This window comes from Panulirus ornatus, chromosome 2, assembly GCF_036320965.1.
Source record: "Panulirus ornatus isolate Po-2019 chromosome 2, ASM3632096v1, whole genome shotgun sequence".
Taxonomy (NCBI): domain Eukaryota; kingdom Metazoa; phylum Arthropoda; class Malacostraca; order Decapoda; family Palinuridae; genus Panulirus; species Panulirus ornatus.
This window is the reverse complement of record NC_092225.1, coordinates 89145948-89165582: the sequence shown is the minus strand read 5'-3', so window position 1 is coordinate 89165582 and position 19635 is coordinate 89145948. Positions and strand designations below refer to the sequence as shown.

General features: G+C 39.4%; 1 protein-coding gene across 5 annotated transcripts in view; it reads left to right on the top strand.

Annotated features, from left to right (window-relative positions):
• Positions 1-19635, top strand: part of Set2 (SET domain containing 2) — a 374507-nt gene that overhangs the window by 15128 nt on the left and 339744 nt on the right. For all 5 annotated transcript variants that reach the window (XM_071679446.1, XM_071679422.1, XM_071679430.1 and 2 more), the window contains one exon: positions 6317-10079. In XM_071679446.1, coding sequence (XP_071535547.1) covers positions 6379-10079 — 3701 coding nt within the window. In that variant the 5' untranslated portion in view covers positions 6317-6378. The remainder of the gene's footprint in view (positions 1-6316; positions 10080-19635) is intronic.

Genomic DNA, 19635 nt, shown 5'->3' with positions numbered 1-19635 from the left:
TCCCACACCATATATTCTTAATACCTTCCACAGAGCATCTCTATCAACTCTATCATATGCCTTCTCCAGATCCATAAATGCTACATACAAATCCATTTGCTTTTCTAAGTATTTCTCACATACATTCTTCAAAGCAAACACCTGATCCACACATCCTCTACCACTTCTGAAACCGCACTGCTCTTCCCCAATCTGATGCTCTGTACTTGCCTTCACCCTCTCAATCAATACCCTCCCATATAATTTACCAGGAATACTCAACAAACTTATACCTCTTTAATTTGAGCACTCACTCTTATCCCCTTTGCCTTTGTACAATGGCACTATGCACGCATTCCGCCAATCCTCAGGCACCTCACCATGAGTCATACATACATTAAATAACCTTACCAACCAGTCAACAATACAGTCACCCCCTTTTTTAATAAATTCCACTGCAATACCATCCAAACCTGCTGCCTTGCCGGCTTTCATCTTCCGCAAAGCTTTTACTACCTCTTCTCTGTTTACCAAATCATTTTCCCTAACCCTCTCACTTTGCACACCACCTCGACCAAAACACCCTATATCTGCCACTCTGTCATCAGACACATTCAACAGACCTTCAAAATACTCATTCCATCTCCTTCTCACATCACCACTACTTGTTATCACCTCCCCATTTACGCCCTTCACTGAAGATCCCATTTGCTCCCTTGTCTTACGCACCCTATTTACCTCCTTCCAGAACATCTTTTTATTCTCCCTAAAATTTAATGATACTCTCTCACCCCAACTCTCATTTGCCCTTTTTTTCACCTCTTGCACCTTTCTCTTGACCTCCTGTCTCTTTCTTTTATACTTCTCCCACTCAATTGCATTTTTTCCCTGCAAAAATCGTCCAAATGCCTCTCTCTTCTCTTTCACTAATACTCTTACTTCTTCACCCCACCACTCACTACCCTTTCTAAACAGCCCACCTCCCACTCTTCTCATGCCACAAGCATCTTTTGCGCAATCCATCACTGATTCCCTAAATACATCCCATTCCTCCCCCACTCCCCTTACTTCCAAACAAACACCAGACCAACTTCACCTAGCAGCTTACACATACCTAATTCATGATACTGATTGAAAATTATGGCTTGGGATGTTCGCATCCTGTTGCTTGGCAGCTGTCTATTTTCAGACACTTTCAAATGCACCTACATAACCTTGTCTCAGCACAGCAGATGACAGTAATGGTATATTTTGACAATGACGTCGAATATTGAGATATATATTAATGCTTAGTCAAGGTCATGTGAGGTTTTCATAGGTTCAATGATTTTAGAAGGGTTTTACCAACTTTAATGTTAATCTTACCCTTCATCAATAACGTATTTAAAGTGGTAGAAAGAAATAATTCTAATCATGCATTCCCAGCATTTTTCAAAACACCATACTATGTTCTACCACTGCAAAAGTGTTATATTCCATGTTTACATATATGACAGTGCTAAACTGCGCCTTTTTTTTTTTTAGATTTTTTTTTCTGCCTCTTTTTCATAGTCAGAATGACAAAATGAGTACTGAAAGTATTTTGTACATTGATAATTTCTCATTCTTTATATAGTCATGTTCGTAAGTTCTTAGTGTGAGTTGTTTTACTTCTTGTTGGTATTTTGAAAGTCGAATGATTTTACAATGTTTCAGTGATACAGTTAACACTATCAATCCTAATTTAATTCAGATTCTTTTTGTTTTGTGTGTGTGTGTATAGCGCAAGGAAACAGATGAAAGAATGGCCCAACCCACCCACATACACATGTATATACACACACGTCCACATACACACATATACACGCCTATACATTTCAACGTTTACATACATATACATTTATTATTTATTATTATGCTTTGTCGCTGTCTCCCGCGTTAGTGAGGTAGCACAAGGAAACAGACGGAATAATGGTCCAACCCACCCACATACATGCATATACATACATGTCCACACATGCAGGTATACATACCTATACATCTCAATGTATACATATATATACACACGCACAGACATATACATATATACAGATGTACATAATTCATACTTGCTGCCTTTATTCACTTCCATCGCCACCCAGCGACACATGAAATGACACCCCCCTCCCCCTACATGCGCGGGAGGTAGCGCTAGGACAAACACCACACATCTCTCTTACCCTTTCATTACTTACTCGATCATACCACCTCATGCCACATATTGTTCTCAAACATCTCATTTCCAACACATCCACCCTCCTCCACACAACCTTACCTATAGCCCACGCCTCGCAACGATATAACATTGTTGGAACCACTATTCCTTCAAACATACCATTTTTGGTCAATTGGGAAGTAAGTTTGAATGGAGAAAAACTGGATGAAGTGAAGTGTTTTAGGTACCTGGGAGTGGATTTGGCAGCAGACGGAACCGTGGGAGCGGAAATGAGCCACAGGGTGGGGGAGGGGGCGAAGTTTCTGGGAGCATTGAAGAATGTGTGGAAGGCGAGAAGTGGGAGACCAAATTGGAGGTGGAAGGATGGACTGAAAAAGGTTTTGAGCGATCGTGGCCTGAACAAACAGGACGGTGGAAGGCGTGCAAGGAAGAATGAATTGGAACGATGTGGTATACCGGGGTCAACGTGCTGTCTGTGGATTGAACCAGAGCATGTAAAGCATCTGGGGTAAACCATGGAAAGTTTTGTGGGGCCTGGATGTGGAAAGGGAGCTGTGGTTTCAGTGCATTATACATGACAGTGAGAGTCTGAGTGTGGACGAATGTGGCTTTTGTTGTCCTCTTCTAGCGCTACCTCGCACGCATGTAGGGGAAGGGGGTGCCATTTCATGTGTGGCGACGGGAATGGATGAAGGCAGCATGTATGAATATGTGCATGTGTAAATATGTATATGTCTGTGTATGTATATGTTGAAATGTATAGGTATTTATGTATATACATGTGTATGTGGGTAGGTTGGGCCATTCTTTCGTTTATTTCCTTGCACTGCCTCGCTAACGTGGTAGACAGCCGCAGAGTACAATAAATAAACGAATGATACATACTTTATTTTTACTTGTTCACAATTTCCTGTGGTAGTAAGGTAGCATCTGGAAGAGGCCTCTTTCATTCACATCTGTACATACAGGTGTACAGGGGTCAACATGCAGTTAGTGGACTGGACCAGGGCATATGAAGGAGCCAAGGGAAACCATGAAAATGGCTATGGAGTCAGGATATGGATAGGCTGAAGTTTTGATGCATTACACAGAACAATTAGAAAATGGATGTGATGCTGGCACTATCTTGCTGATATAGAAAATGGGGAATAAGTATGAAATAAAAGATTTTTTTTTTTCCTAGTATAACTACCCAAGGAGCAGTTCCCATGAAAATGAGGGTTTTATTCCTACCCAGGACTTTTCTTGAAGGCATCTACTGTCCAAGGCTGTACTACGTGCAATTGCAGGAAAATGTTGCTGCCTTTGAAGTGAGAAGTTCTTTGACAAGCCTCTACTATCAGTGGTACAGCCTCCCTAAAAGTGACTTTTCACTTGTGGGGTAACCTCAGGCAGGCAGAGTCCATAATGGAGAATGGATGAGACCTTTCATTTGTTCTTAGCGTTACCTCGCTAATGGGAAACAGCAATCAAATATGAAAGAAAGTGAGAGAGTATCATTAAACAGGGAGAATAAAAAGATGTTTTGATGGAGGTAAAGAATGTATGTAAGACAAGAGAACAAATGGGAACATCAGTAAAGGGGGCAAGTGGGGAAGTAATAACAGGTAGTGATGAAGTGGGAAGGAGATGGAGTGTGTATTTTGAAGGTTTGTTAAATGTGTTTGATGATAGAGTGGCAGATATAGGGTGTTTTGGTTGGGGTGGTGTGCAAAGTGAGAGGGTTAGGGAGAATGGTTTGGTTAAGAGAGAGGTGGTGAAAGCTTTGCGTAAGATGAAAACCGATAAGGCAGTAGGTTTGGATGGTATTGCAGTAGAATATATTAATAAAGAGAGTGACTGTGTTGTTGATTGGTTGTTAAGGATATTCAGTGTATGCATGGATCATGGTGAAGTTCCTGAGAATTGATGGAATGCATGCAGTGCCATTGTACAAAGGCAAAGGGGATAAAGATGAGTGTTCAAACTTCAGAGGCATAAGATTGTTGAGCATTCCAGGGAAATTATATGGGAGGGTATTGATTGAGAAGGTGAAGGTATGTACAGAGCATCAGAATTGGGAAGAGCAGTGTGGTTTCAGAAGTGGTTGAGAATGTGTGGATCAGGTGCTTGCTTTTGAGAATGTGAAAAATACTTAGAAGACCAGATGGATTTGTGTGTAGCGCTACATTTATGGGTCTGGAGAAGTCATATGATTAGAGTTGATAGAGATGCTTTGTGGAAAGTCTTGAGAGCATATGGTGTGGGAGGTAAGTTGCTAGAAGCAGTGAAAAGTTTTTAACCAAGGATGTAAGGCATGTGTACGAGTAGGAAGAGAGGAGCGCGATTGGTTCCCAGTGAATGTCGGTGTGCTGCAGGGGTATGTGATGTCCCCGTGGTTGTTTAATTTGTTTATGGATGGGGTGGTTAGGGAGATAAATGCAAGGGTTTTGGAGAGAGGGGAGGGTATGCATTCTGTTGTGGATGAGAAGGTTGGGAAGTGTCAGTTGTTGTTCTCCAATGATGCAGCTCTAGTGACTGATTCGAGTGAGAAACTGCAGAAGTTGGTGACTGAGTTTGAAAAGTGTTTGAAAGGAGAAAGTTGAGAGTAAATGTGAATAGTTATGAGCACCTTTGACACATATGTCAATCTTTCCTTGCTCATTCTCTCCATATGTCCAAGCCATTTCAACACCCCCTCTTCTGCTTACGCTCTTCAGTAGCAAGGATTCGAATCTGGTGGTTATATATTTCATACATGCTCGCCATTTCACATGTGAGGTACCACCAAAAACAGATTACTAGAGCCTTAGAGGGAACAATCCTCACATGGCTCCTGGCTCTTTCCTCTCCTTTGGTAAGTAGTGCAGGAGGGGAGGATTTCCAGCCACCTGCTTCTGCCTCTCGCAGTCACCTTCTGTGACACGCAGGAAATACATGGGCATTGTTCTTTCACCTGTATCCTAGGGATATTATCATACCAACTTTGGTGTCTTGTTTGGTCAGTGTTCCTTCTCCCATATCCAAGGGATGTCAGACCAACTTTGGTGTCTGTCTAGGTACCTTTTAAATTGATGCACTCCTTGCTCTTCACTTCCCTCATGACCTTTGCACTGTCTGCATGCATAGTCAAGTAGGAGTCCATAACTAAAGGTAAGGTTATGTTATAGTTATGGACAAACTGCTTGCAGTGGAGAAAAATTGGTTATAAGATTTGAAAATCCATTTTTCTCTTTGAGATGGGTCCCCGCTTTCATATTTTGGTCCGTTTTACTGATCCCCCTCTCCTTTGCTTGAGAACTTTTCTGCCCACCAACTGTGACCACTTTTGGATTGACACCGTGACCTGTGAAGAAGTGAACTTATGTGACCAACCTAGTGGGTTTATGATGCCATCTTTGCAAATGTTGTAGCCACACAAGCCTATTACCAGACATCTGGTATAAGGACTTGTTTATGTAGGTGAAACAAGCAGAATTTTGAGCTGTTAATAACATAGGAATATTTATTGCATATTATGTACTTTTTGTGCATAATCGATTAATACTATATTTTTAATAGGTTAGAAACTTAGGAAGGCTTTTACTCGCAAACTTCAAAGAAAATAATAGGAAATGAAAGAAAACGAGCTAATGAATAATAGGAAGTAAGGAAAAGATTCTTGTAATTACTTTATTCAAGATTATGGATACAATGAAATGAAAAGTTCAGACGAATCACATTTCGGGAAATTCCAAGGTGGAGAAGAAATAGGTGTAACTGACATAAATGTCTTAAAAACTTTTATTAGTCTTAATTGCTGAGTATTTTTTAATTCACATTAATGCGATTAATTTGCTAATGATATCCTACAAGTTCAGTGAATGAATAGGGCATGATTTGTTTGTATATTTGCCATATGATATGAAACAGTGGACATTAAGCATATACAAGTAACAGAAAAGTTATATGTGTGTTATATACTCCATTTCTTAATGTAGTCTTGCATTGCAGATATTGCTGCAGAAGGAGGCTATAGAGACAACCATATTTCTTTTGATTCCTTTAGCTTTTCTTCTCATATTACTCCCATTTTTCAAGGATGATTTATTTGTGGTTTAAGTCCGACACGATAGTGCAACTGTTGATTGTAAGATATGTAACGTGTATTCTTTTTCCTTGCAGTGGGCAACAAGAAAACCCACACAGTGTAACTGTGTCATCTGAATGGCTAACTCTTGCCAAGCATGATGAATGGAGAACCAGGGGACAGCAACACCCCTGTTCGACGGTCGTCTCGGGCACGAAAGCCCAACTCAAGGTTTGCGGACGATGAACTGGATGGTTGTTTTAAAAAGATAGTTAGTGGTTTGTCATCTCCAGAGAACCCCACGCCAAGTCCTTTGGCTTCATCTATTGGCCGTTTTCGGAAGACTGCTCGGAAAAAAGACAGTCATAGCGAAGAAGGTAGTGACCCAAAAATTGATGAGTTAGGTATTCATGAGAAAATTGAAAAAAGTAAACTAGATGTACCTCTAGACCAGTCAGAGATTCATAAAAAAGACATAGTGAAAGATTCTGAACCGTCACATAATGAAAGGAACCCATCAGATAAATGTGAAACAAGCTTACACAGTGTAATACATGTTATTGATTCCGAAAATTTAGTAAATGGCCTCGAAAGTGAAAGTGAGAATGAGAAAGCTCCTAGTGATAATAAATCACAATCTGAATGTGAAAAAATTAGTGAAATAGGAAGAAGAACAAGAAGCAGTGCAAAGAAGGATGATATGGAAAGCTCTTCTAAAGATGCAAAAGATGCAAAGAAGTGTGGAGTTAAGAAAAGAGGGAAGGGCAAGAAGGGTGAAGAGGAAGGGGATATGGTTGAAACTGGAATCGTAAGTGAAGATGGAAATTCTGTTTTGCTGACTGAAACAACCGTCCCTCTGGCCATTCACAAGGTGATCAGTGTTGGTATTGATGGGACTGATCAGGTGAAACATGAACTTGTTCAAAATAGCAACAGGAATGTGATCTCAAATTATAACTTGTTAGAACCAGCACAAAAAGGGAGTCCAAGTGACATTGCCAGGATTAGTTTTGAAAATGACTTTATTAGTAGTCAGTCTGTGAAGAATGACAAAAATAGTTGTAAAACTGATGAGTTTTGTTCTGAATTAAGTACGAAAAACAGTAGAAGCAGTGATGCTAATGTGAATGACAAAAATATTAGTAATGAAGTTGACAGACTTAGTTGTGAAACTGGAAGCGACGAGAGGCAAAACAGTGATACAGATATCAAGGACAAAAACATCAGTGAAAGTGAAATAGTTATTAAAGATATCCAAGACATTTTTGCTTGTAATAAGAAAAATGAACAGAAAAACAGTAACAAAATTCAGCTATGTACTGAAACAATTGCTGAAAATACTAAGCTGAGTGATAGAATGCAAGTGGAAGACATTGTTCAAGAGGGAAAGTGTATTAAGTCCCACATTGACGAAAGGGAAGTTAGAAAAACAGAATGTATGACGGATACTACAGTGAGTGAGTGTTCAAATGTAATTGATAGTATCACTGAAGAAGGGGATTCAGAAGGTGATGAAAAGATTGAGTTAAGTCTTGACTCAGATGCTGAAGTTAGTGGTGATTGTATGCAAACAGATATCACTGTTGATGAAAGTTGTGTTAAGTCCCTTTTGAAAGATGATGAAGTTCACAGAAAAACAAATTATGAGTCTGGTGGAGAGCTTGGTATGCCACTAAAAGACAGGGAGACTGAAGGTCTTACAAATGGTGATATTTATATTGAGAAAAGTAATTTACATATCTCCCCCACAGCTAGCTCAAGTATTGATTCTGTATCTGGAGGCTGTTGTAAAAGTAGAGCCACAGACAAGGAATCAGTAGTGCTTAGATGTCAAGAGAAGGAAATGGGTTTGGAAGAAAAGAACGTATCCCACCCTAGTAAGGCTTCAGGTGACTCTGTGGAAGATGCTGAAGGTCCTAGCATTAGGAAAGAGGAAAAGGATGTAATGAAATGTAGGGAAATTTTAAAGTCTCCTAAAGGAAATACAAAGCTAGTGAAGGAAGACAGTGTGGATTCAGTTGATAGTGATTGCCCTACTCCGTCCAGACACTGGGGGTATGGCTCGTCGCAGGTTTTAAACGAGGTTCTGAGTGAGGACATTAGAAATACTAATGCATTGTTTAATGAAATGGATGCCTCACAGTTGGTTAAAGCAGTTGAAAATGTATCCAACCCAAAAGAGAAGTTCTTATCACAAAGTCCTAATGATAGTGAAGATGAAGAAGACTTGGGAAAACACTTAAGTGAAGTAAACATAGTATCCTCTGAAGAATCGCAGAGATTTTTAGTGGACAGATTAGGGCAAATTGGAGGAGCCGAAGTAGGCAAGAGAAAAAAGGGAAAAAGGGACAGAGTCACCGATGAAGACTTTGATGACAAAAAGATTGTACAAAGTTTATTACCTGAATGTCTGAGATCTCCAAAAATGAAGAAGAGGCGAGAAAGTGATTCAAAAAGTGAATCAGATCGTGCAACCTCAGATTCTGATAATGATCAGAAAAGAAAATGGTCAAATGAACCTGAAGAAGAAGACTCAAGAAAACGAAGAAAGATGGAAAAAGAGATTAGGGGAGAAGAACTAAAAGTGGATGTGCCAAATGTTGAGGGAAAAAGTGGTAGCCTTGTTACTGTAGTCTCACAGTCTGCAGGCATTGATTCACATTCTGTTAAATGCATAGCAGACCTCACAGATAGCAGTCAGGAGCACCATCCCAGAATGAGTGAAGGAAAGTGCTTGGTTGTCAGAGCTTCTGAAGAATTTATAGCAACATCTGAAGATAATGGAAATCTTTTGTCTAATGTTCCTGGAGACAGCAGAGAATCATTCTTATTGTTCAAAGGTGCTGATTCAAATTTGAGTGATGATATTCAGTTGAACCTGAAGGATGATAAAGTTTCGAATGAAACTGTTTTGAAGCTGAGTGATAGGGGTTTAGAGGGTGTGAAGGATTCTAGTGTTTTAATTGATGACAGTGATAGTAACTTGTCATCAACACTAGATGGATCATCAATTCCAGCAATAGGTGAAAAATTGGAAATTGTTCCTCCATTTAGTGATGTACCAGCTCTTTCAGTATTGAGATCAAATTATTCTCCAATAATGTCAGCAGTACCTGGTAAAAGTGAGGATTCAATAAGAACTGCTCCTCCTGATGTTAATACAAAGCAGAATGAGGACTTTATCAAAGTAGAGCACTCTAAAGAATCTAGGGACAATTTAGAGGTAAATCCTATTAGCTTAGGGTCTGAGTTCCCCTCTCAGCATTCAGATAGAGAGGTGTCATATGTAGATAAAATTGTTAAAACCCAGGACACAGGTAGTGGTAATCCTGTAATAAAGGAAGAGCAGCAAGAGAAAAAGACATATCTTGGTGAAAGCTTGGTCTGTGAAGTTAATGATGACAAAGAAAACCGTAAACCAAAGTTGGAAGTGAACAGCAGTGGAGGAAAGGTTGAAGTTCAGCATACTAGTGTTGAACCAAAAATGGAAGGGATTATTGGAGGCAAAGTTGGAGGTGTTCGTCTTGATAATGATGGCAATGAAGAACTTGATGCAAATAGTATTGGAAGTATTGGTGAAGATTTCAATTTAACTGATGAGGAAACAGTGGGACATGACAGGAAACAGCAGCGTGGATCAGGTGGAAATGATCAAAAGAACAGGATGATTGTTGAAGGGAGGATGCAGAATTTTATCCACCTGACAGAGAACCTGTACATAGGAGAGAAAAAGAAGAGTAAACGTAGCAAAGAGGTACGACGCATGGTCTGTGATTGTTCTCTTACTAAGGAGGAGATTGCTCGTGGCGAAGTTGGTTGTGGAGAGGACTGCCTCAACAGGTTGCTGATGATTGAATGGTAAGGAGAATGATCATTTTCTTTCTGTATTCTCTATTTACAGACACTAAATGTACACACATATCTTTCATTTACTTAAATGAATGAAACTGTTTGACCTACACTATTACAGGGCCTTATATAGAATTGGAAATAGTGAGGTTATATCTTCCAATGCATGATGAGAGTTGTAGAAAGAGAGAAATGAAGCTTGCAAGCCCTTGACTTATTTTCTGTTATGAAATGTTTTTAGGCTGTACCCACATTCAAGTAAGGGTGCACATAAAACATCCCTTTGTTAATTATTCATATCTCAGTAATTGTAAATTTGACATAATGGAAGATTTAATAATAATTTAATTAGGTTTTAGGAATAATGTTTTAAGCCAGATCTTCAGTGACATGGTTAATCATCTTTTAGAATGATATTAGTTGATTTATGCAATGCTGTGGCCCCTTCTATAAAGCTCCTGCAGCTTCCAAGATGCATTCTATGAAAGAGTAGGGAAATGAAGGACTGTTTTGGATGGGAAGTACCTTGATAAGATTGAACTGTTCAGGAAACCTTGCTAATTTGTTGTGCTTAGGGGCTGTACTTTACTCAAAATAATGGAAAATCAGAATTACCAAAGTTGCTAAGGTACTTCAGAGTTGGCAGTTTTTCATATGATTTCTCAAATTTGTTAAAATTTCGTGATCACCACAAACTCAAAAGGTGTTTATCCAGTTCATAAAAGAAGCACATGACATGATGTAGACTGAAGTGATGACTTGTATTGGGAGGAGGACCAGACTAGGCTCATACCAAATCCAGTGGACTTGATAAATTCATACTCAACTGTTACTTGTATTGTAGTATACTTGATATGTACATGTAGTCCTTGCTTAACATTTTTTTCCCTGAAAACTGCAACTTTAAACAAAACTAAGTTAACCAAAGTTAAACCTAACGGGAAATTATGGGTTACATTCCTTATCTCGTGGGTACCCTACCAAGACCATTTTCTCTTACACTTCATAAGTACACTTTCAGAAACATGAGCATAATATTTTAAACATTTTACAATATCTATTTGTGTAGTGTTTTAGTTAGCAGTTCTTAACACATAAAAGCCATAGGTAGCCATCTGGTAGGCCTACTAAATCTAGGCAAGTGCAACTGACCAGATTCCTCACATTCATTGTCCACTGGATATGCATTCTAGGATAATTACCATTATTTTAAAGGAATAATGTAATATTAATACCTCATTACTTTTATTGGGAATGCTAGGCAATTAATTTACAGTCGCTATCATAACCCAGTGTCTGATGGTGGGCATTGCTCTGACAAGTAGCAAATTTACATTTAAGCATGGCTATAATTGCTGTTACTTACATGAACCACTTTTTGCTAATGTTTTGCATATTTACCCAAGAAGGTGCTTTATTGATTGTTAATATCTGCAAACTCAGTCGGTTTACCTTTTAGGACTCTTTTGAAGATTGTAATAAGATGCAGTGTTTTTGATATTGGTTGACAGTCTTTTGGGACTACTTTGCTTCCACCTTTGTGGGTTTGGGGTCATATGGGTCAGTTTCAGACTCTCAGGAATGATGCTAGAATTGAGACTTCTACTTCATATGACATTTAGTGTTTGTGCTAGATATGTTTTGCTTTTCTTTTTGAAGCTGTTTCATGAGTCTGGGCCTGGGGCTTAGTGCACAGGCATGCTCTCAGTGTCTTATTCAAAATCTTGTTTTGAGGTGTTGAGATCTGCTACGTGCACACTGTTTATGAAGAAGTCTGTTGGGTTGTTTAATTTGGTTTTTGTTTCACTGAATACTGATTCATATTGCCCTCTTAGAATCTCACTCACAAACAGAGTGATGAGGAGTGAGTATTTTGAAGGATGTTGAATGTGTTTGATGCTAGTGTGTCAGATTTGGAGTGTATTTAATGTGGAGGTATGTGAGATGAGAGAGTCATGGCAAGTGGTTTGGTGAAATGAGGTGTTCAAAGCCTTGCATAAGATGAAATGTGATAAAGCTGCTGGAGTGGATGGAATTGCAGTTGAATATCTTAAAAGATAAGATGTCTTTATTGTCAAATTGTGTACATGATACAAAATAATAATAATTTATGGCTAGCTCAATTCAAGGTTAAAAAGTATACGAGTTATGAAATAGAATAATAAAATATCACAAAAGTACCACATGAAATATCACATAAAGAATCATCTGTTGTACTCAGAAGCTATATCATAGAGGAGTTACAGTATCTTTAGATGGTAAAACAGGAGAATGCTTTTTTGGTACAAATGATTTCCTGTCTATTGGTGTGCTGTGTAGGCAGAGACAGTCTTCTTCCTGACCTTAAAAATGCTTAGTGTTGGTGTAGAGGTTGAGTTGCATCTTGCATGATCTTTGCCTGCTTCATTGCACCCAGTTTCCTAGCTGAACTATTTTCTCATTTATTTTTATCTCTACTGTTTAGCTTGCCATACCAGGTAGTAATTGAAATACATAGATTTGATTCTATAGTTGACATATAAAAAAGATTAATTATTGCATTGTATATATGATGACTGTTTAAGATACAAACAAATTGCAATCTTTGATTACATTTCTTATACACCATATCAGTATTTGCACCACCTTGTAACTGGTCATCTATGATAAAGCCTAGATACTTGTACTGACTCACTCTTTCTATATTTACATCTTCAATTGTAATTTAAGTCTGGTACATGTAGTTTTTTCTTAAGATCTATTATCATCTCTTTCTTTACATTCAAGTGCAGATACTTTGTTTTACACCACTCAACAGAGCAACTAACAAGTGCAATATAATCATTACAATTATCATTTACAATTTTTCCTATGATTACTGTATCATCAGCATATTTTAGAATAGTGCATTTGCTAAAAACACATCTGTGGTCATCGGTACACAAACTGAACAAAGTGGGGGAAATAACACATCCCTGGGGTGCACCTGTATTGGTAAAAAGTATATTGGACTTGGCATTATTTGCTGGCTGAGGAAGAATTTTTTTACATAGTTTAAGTAACTCTTTGTTTCACCTCTGGTTTCAAAAGTGGTAGAGGATGTGCAGATCAGAAGTTTACTTCATGTGGCATATATGGATCTGGTGAAAGCATATAATAGGGTTGATAGAGATGCTTTGTGGAAGATTTTTACATATTCAGCTTTGTGGGAGGTGTTATAGATATATGTTGTTGGAGGAAAGCTATGAAAAGCAGTGAGGAATTTTTATTATGACAGTAAGGTATGTTAGCAAGTAGGAAGAGAGAAGGATGAGTGGTTTTAGGGAAAGATGGGTTTGTGCTGGCAGGGGTGTGTATTCATAACTCTTTCACAGCCCATGCTGATGTGGTAAAGGAATTGAATTATTTGGAGTGGTTGAAATCTTTATGGCTGTGCTCCTTGGAGTACAGATGGGAGAGCTATATTATCACCCATGCCTGGGAAATCCTAGAAGGTATGGTTCTCAGCTTACATTCAGAAAGAACATCCCACTGGTATGACAGTCATGGAATACTGTAAAATACTACCCCTGAAACTGAAAAGTGCAATATGCACAAAAAGAGAGAACTCCATAAGCATCCGGGGCTCAAGACTTGAACACCTTGCCACCTACCATCAGAAACTGGTTGAGATTCACTTTACAGAAGTTTGAGTGTGCACTGAACACATACCTATAAGATATATCAGACCAGACAGGGTGTTGGGTGTATCTGGGCCTGAGGGCTTCCAGCAGCTTGGGCTGTGGGATAAAGACCCCTGAAGACTTCACTGGGTATTAACTAGGCTGTTTAATCTTTTTATGGATGGGCTGGTGAGGAAGGTGAACGTAAATGTTATTGGGAGAGGGACTGTTCTGCAGTCTATCAGAGGTGATGGTGGTGGCTGGGGGTAAGGATTACATGTTTGCTGATGACAGCACTGTTGGCAGATTTAAATGGGAAATTACAGGAGTTGGTTTATGAGTTTGTGGGACTATTTAAAGGTGAAAGTTAAGAGTGAATGTCAGTATAAGCAAGCTGAGGAGAGAGAGAGAGTTTAGTTTTAGTGTGAGTGTGAATCAAAAGAACTTGGAGAGATAGAGGTGTTTTAGGTACCTGGGAGTGGACATAGCAGTGAAGGTAATTATAGCTGAAGTGAACCAAAGGATATGTGTGGTGATGAAATTCCTGGGTGTGTTGAGAAATGTGTGGAAAGATAGATCACTGTTTGTCAGAGCAAAGGTGGTTATATCTGATAGTATGGTAGTTTTGACATTGTTTTACAGATGGGAGGCTGGGCCATAAATGACAAAGTACAGGATAGGGTGAATTAGGCTGATCAAATAAAACATGATAGTGTAAAAGAGAGGTTTAGTAATAAAAGAGCTGGAGGGGTGTGCTAAAATGCTTTGGGTATATGGAGAGGATGACTAATAGGACATACATGTTGGAAGTTCAGAAAACAAGGGAAAGAGGGAAACCAAAGAGATGGAATGATGGGAGTCAAAGATGCTTTGAGTGTTTGGGGCCTGAACATGCAGAAGGGTGTGAGGCATGCAAGGACAAGAGTGAATTGGAGTGATGTTTTTTGTAAGGGATAGTGTGTTGTCATTAGGCTGAATCACAGCATATGGAACGGTCACAGGAAACAGCTAAAAGGTCTGAAGGGGCCTGGTTGTGGACAGGGGACTCAGGTTTCAGTAGATTATGCATAACAGCCAGAGAGTAGAGTGATTGAGGTCATTTCTTCATTTGTTCCTGGTGCTGTCTCGCTAGTGCAGGAAATGAACAAGTATAAGAAAAATAGAATAGCGTGATTTGCACAATATCCTGGGCTGAAGACTCCTCAACATATTTCATGTAATCATGAGAAACACTGGGAGATACACAGTAGAGAAATTTAAGAAGGACTTAGACAAGTATTTGCAAAGTGTACCAGACCAGCTAGGTTTTGGTGGCTTTATGGTTTTATGAACCATCGCTTCCAACGGCTCTCTTAACCAGCAATCTAACCGAGCATCATGGGACCAGTCCGGCCTGTTAGGTAGAAGGTCCGCAAAGGTAATTTCAGGGTATCCAGGTGGAGTTTTATAATACTTATTATGGATATGAAGTGTAAGACATTCACACCCATTTTCTTTGACCTTATGATAATTAGATGACTACAGTGTGGAACAGTTTTAGTTTCCCTCTGTTTTCTGTAGTCTTCACCAACATGATATCTAAGTAGTTGAATAATATTTGTTAAAACTGCAAAATTATTAATTACTAAATATCCAAGTTAAAACTAGAACATTTGTTTCAGAGAGAAATAATTTCCAAACAAGTTGCCAGTGATTGCAAAGATTGCCAGTTAACCAACTTAATATTGACAAAAAAGGAATATATTGATCGTATCATGAGTTAAATCTTTGTATCATGTTACCATTATGGTTATTTTTGAGCTTAAGGAGAAAGACTTGGATCTTCTGTTTCTCATGTGGATTTTCTTTTGATGATGTAACAAATTTTTAGCAGAACCTAGTAATTCTACAGGCTAAATAAGGACCTACATTTCTTCATTTTAGATCTCATTTACTTGAAGTATAAAAGGTGCATGAATCTTCTCAGAAAACCCATAAGTTTCCTCAGCTTTGTTTATTCATTTGAAATGGTCTGGCAAATGATTGCAGCCCTTCTTGGTTTCCGACTTTGAACAATGAAAGTGATTTATCAGATGATATTAACATATTCATTCATATTTTTAACCTAAGCACAAAATCTGCCACACAACCTAATCTGGAAAACAGAAGATCACTGCCTATAAATTAACTGCCTAGAAAATTAACAGTTCTTTGAGAGATCTGGGGATAGAGCAACTAAAGGATGTAACATGAAATTAGGGTAGTAGAAGAGCAGTGGATGTTTGGAAAAATGACTTAGGAAATGCCTAATTCAAACAGAATAATGAATATAAGAAGTTGAACAAATGGGAACATCAGTGAAGGATGCAAATGGAGAGGTAGTAACAAGTAGCGGTGAAGTGAGAAGGAGATGGATTGAGTATTTTGAAGATTTGTTTAATGTGTTTGATGATAGAGTGGCAGATGTGGGGTGTTTTGGTCAAGGTGGTGCGGGAAGTGAGAGGGTTTGGGAGAATGGTTTGGTAAACAGAGAAGAGGTAGTAAAAGCTTTGCGGAAGATGGAAGTCGGCAAGGCTTTGCAGTGGAATTTATTAGAAAAGGGGGGGGACTGTGTTGTTGATTGGTTGGTAAGGATATTCATTGTATGTATGATTCGTGGTGAAGTGCCTGAGGATTGGCAGAATGCATGCATAGTGCCATTGTACAAAGGCAAGGGGGATAAAGGTGAATTTTCGAATAAGTAGGAAGAGAGGAAAGTGATTGGTTCCCAGGGAATGTCGGTTTGTGGCAGGGGTGTGTGATGTCTCCATGGTTGTTTAATTTGTTTATGGATGGGATGGTTAGGGAGGTGAATTCAAGAGTTTTGGAGAGAGGGGCAAGTATGCAGTCTGTTGTGGATAAGAAGGCTTGGGATTTGAATCAGTTGTTCGCTGATGATACAGCACTGGTGGCTGATTTGGGTGAGAAACTGCAGAAGCTGGTTACTGAGTTTGGTAAAGTGTGTGAAAGGAGAAAGCTGAGAGTAAATGTGAATAAGGGGAAGGTTATTAGGTTCAGTAGGGTTGAAGGACAAGCTAATTGGGAGGTAAGTTTGAATGGAGAAAAACTGGAGGAAGTGAAGTGTTTTAGATATCTAGGAGTGGATTTGGCAGCAAATGGAACCATGGAAGTGGAAGTGAGTCACAGGGTGGGGAGGGGGCAAAGGTTCTGGGGGTGTTGAAGAATCTGTGGAAGGCAAGAACATTGTCTCAAGAGACCAAAAATGGGACTGTTTGAAGGAATAGTGGTTCCAACAATGTTATATGGTTGCGAGGCATGGGCTATAGATTAGGGTTGTGGGAAGGAGGGTGTTTGTGTTAGAAATGAAATGTTTGAGGACAGTATGTGGTGTGAGGTGGTTTGATCGAGTAAGAAATAAAAGGGTAAGAGAGATGTTTGGAAACAAAAAGCGTGTGGTTGAGAGAGCAGAAGTGGTTGTATTGAAATGGTTTGGTCACATGAAGAGAATGAGTGATTGAGAGAGCAGAAGAGGGTGTGTTGAAATTGGTCACATGGAGAGAATGAGTGAAGAAAGATTGACAAAGAGGATATATGTGTTAGAGGTAGAGGGAACAAGGAGAAGTGGGAGACCGAATTGGTGGTGGAATGATGGAGCGAAAAAGATTTTGAGCAATCGGGGCCTGAACATACAGGAGGGTGGAAGGCATGCAAGGAATTAAGTGAATTGGAACGATGTGGTATACCAGGGTCGACGTGCTGTCAGTGGATTGAACGAGGGCATATGAAGCGTATGGGGTAAACCATGGAAAGTTTTGTGGGGCCTAGATGTGGAAAGGGAGCTGAGGTTTTGGTGCATTACACATGACAGCTAGAGACTGAGTGTGAACAAACGTGGCCTTTTTCTGCCTTTTCCTAGCATTATCTTGCGGGGTGTGTGTGCGCGCACACGCGCGATTTTACATGTGGCAGGGTGGTGACAGGAATTGGATGAAGGCAGTAAGTATGGATATGTACATGTGTATATATGTATATGTTTGTGTATGTATATGTATAGGTGTGAATATGTGCGCGTGTGGGCTTTTATGTATATACATGTGTATGTGGGTGGGTTGGGCCATTCTTTTCGTTCGTTTCCTTTCGCGGGAGACTGCGATTAAGTATAATGAAAATATTATTATTATAATTATTATTATTATTAATATTATTTTACTTTGTCGCTGTCTCCCGCGATTGGGAGGTAGCATGTCAGCAAGGTAGCATTAAGAACAGGGAATTCGTGGGAAGTATTCTTTCTCCCCGTACACCACATATTGTCCTCAAACATCTCATTTCCAACACATCCACCCTCCTCTGCACAACCCTATCGCCTATGCCTCTTCACCATATAACATTGTTGGAATCACTATTCCTTCAAACATACCCATTTTTGCTTTCTGAGATAACATTTCACCTTCTACACACATATATATGTATATTTTATTTATTTATTATTCTTTGTCGCTGTCTCCCGCAGTAGTGATGCAGCGCAAGAAAACACATGAAAGAATAGCTCAACCCACCCACATTCACATGTATATACATAAGCGCCCACACTCACACATATACATGCCTATACATTTCCACGTATACATACACAGACACACACATATATATATATATATATATATATATATATATATATATATATATATATATATATATATATATATATCTTTTTCTTTCATACTATTCGCCATTTCCCGCATTAGCGAGGTAGTGTTAAGAACAGAGGACTGGGCCTTTGAGGGATTATCCTCACTTGGCCCCCTTCTCTGTTCCTTCTTTTGGAAAAAAAAAAAAAAAAAAAAAATGAGAGGGGAGGATTTCCAGCCACCCGCTCCCTTCCCTTTTAGTCGCCTTCTACGACACGCAGGGAATACGTGGGAAGTATTCTTTCTCCCCTATCCCCAGGGATAATATATATATATATATATATATATATATATATATATATATATATATTTTTTTTTTTTTTTTTTTTTTTTTTTTTTTTTTTGTCGCTGTCTCCCGCGTTTGCGAGGTAGCGCAAGGAAACAAACGAAAGAAATGGCCCAACCCCCCCCCCATACACATGTACATACACACGTCCACACACGCAAATATACATACCTACACAGCTTTCCATGGTTTACCCCAGACGCTTCACATGCCTTGATTCAATCCACTGACAGCACGTCAACCCCTGTATACCACATCGCTCCAATTCACTCTATTCCTTGCCCTCCTTTCACCCTCCTGCATGTTCAGGCCCCGATCACACAAAATCTTTTTCACTCCATCTTTCCACCTCCAATTTGGTCTCCCTCTTCTCCTCGTTCCCTCCACCTCCGACACATATATCCTCTTGGTCAATCTTTCCTCACTCATTCTCTCCATGTGCCCAAACCATTTTCAAAACACCCTCTTCTGCTCTCTCAACCACGCTCTTTTTATTTCCACACATCTCTCTTACCCTTACGTTACTTACTCGATCAAACCACCTCACACCACACATTGTCCTCAAACATCTCATTTCCAGCACATCCATCCTCCTGCGCACAACTCTATCCATAGCCCACGCCTCGCAACCATACAGCATTGTTGGAACCACTATTCCTTCAAACATACCCATTTTTGCTTTCCGAGATAATGTTCTCGACTTCCACACATTTTTCAAGGCTCCCAAAATTTTCGCCCCCTCCCCCACCCTATGATCCACTTCCGCTTCCATGGTTCCATCCGCTGACAGATCCACTCCCAGATATCTAAAACACTTCACTTCCTCCAGTTTTTCACCATTCAAACTCACCTCCCAATTGACTTGACCCTCAACCCTACTGTACCTAATAACCTTGCTCTTATTCACATTTACTCTTAACTTTCTTCTTCCACACACTTTACCAAACTCAGTCACCAGCTTCTGCAGT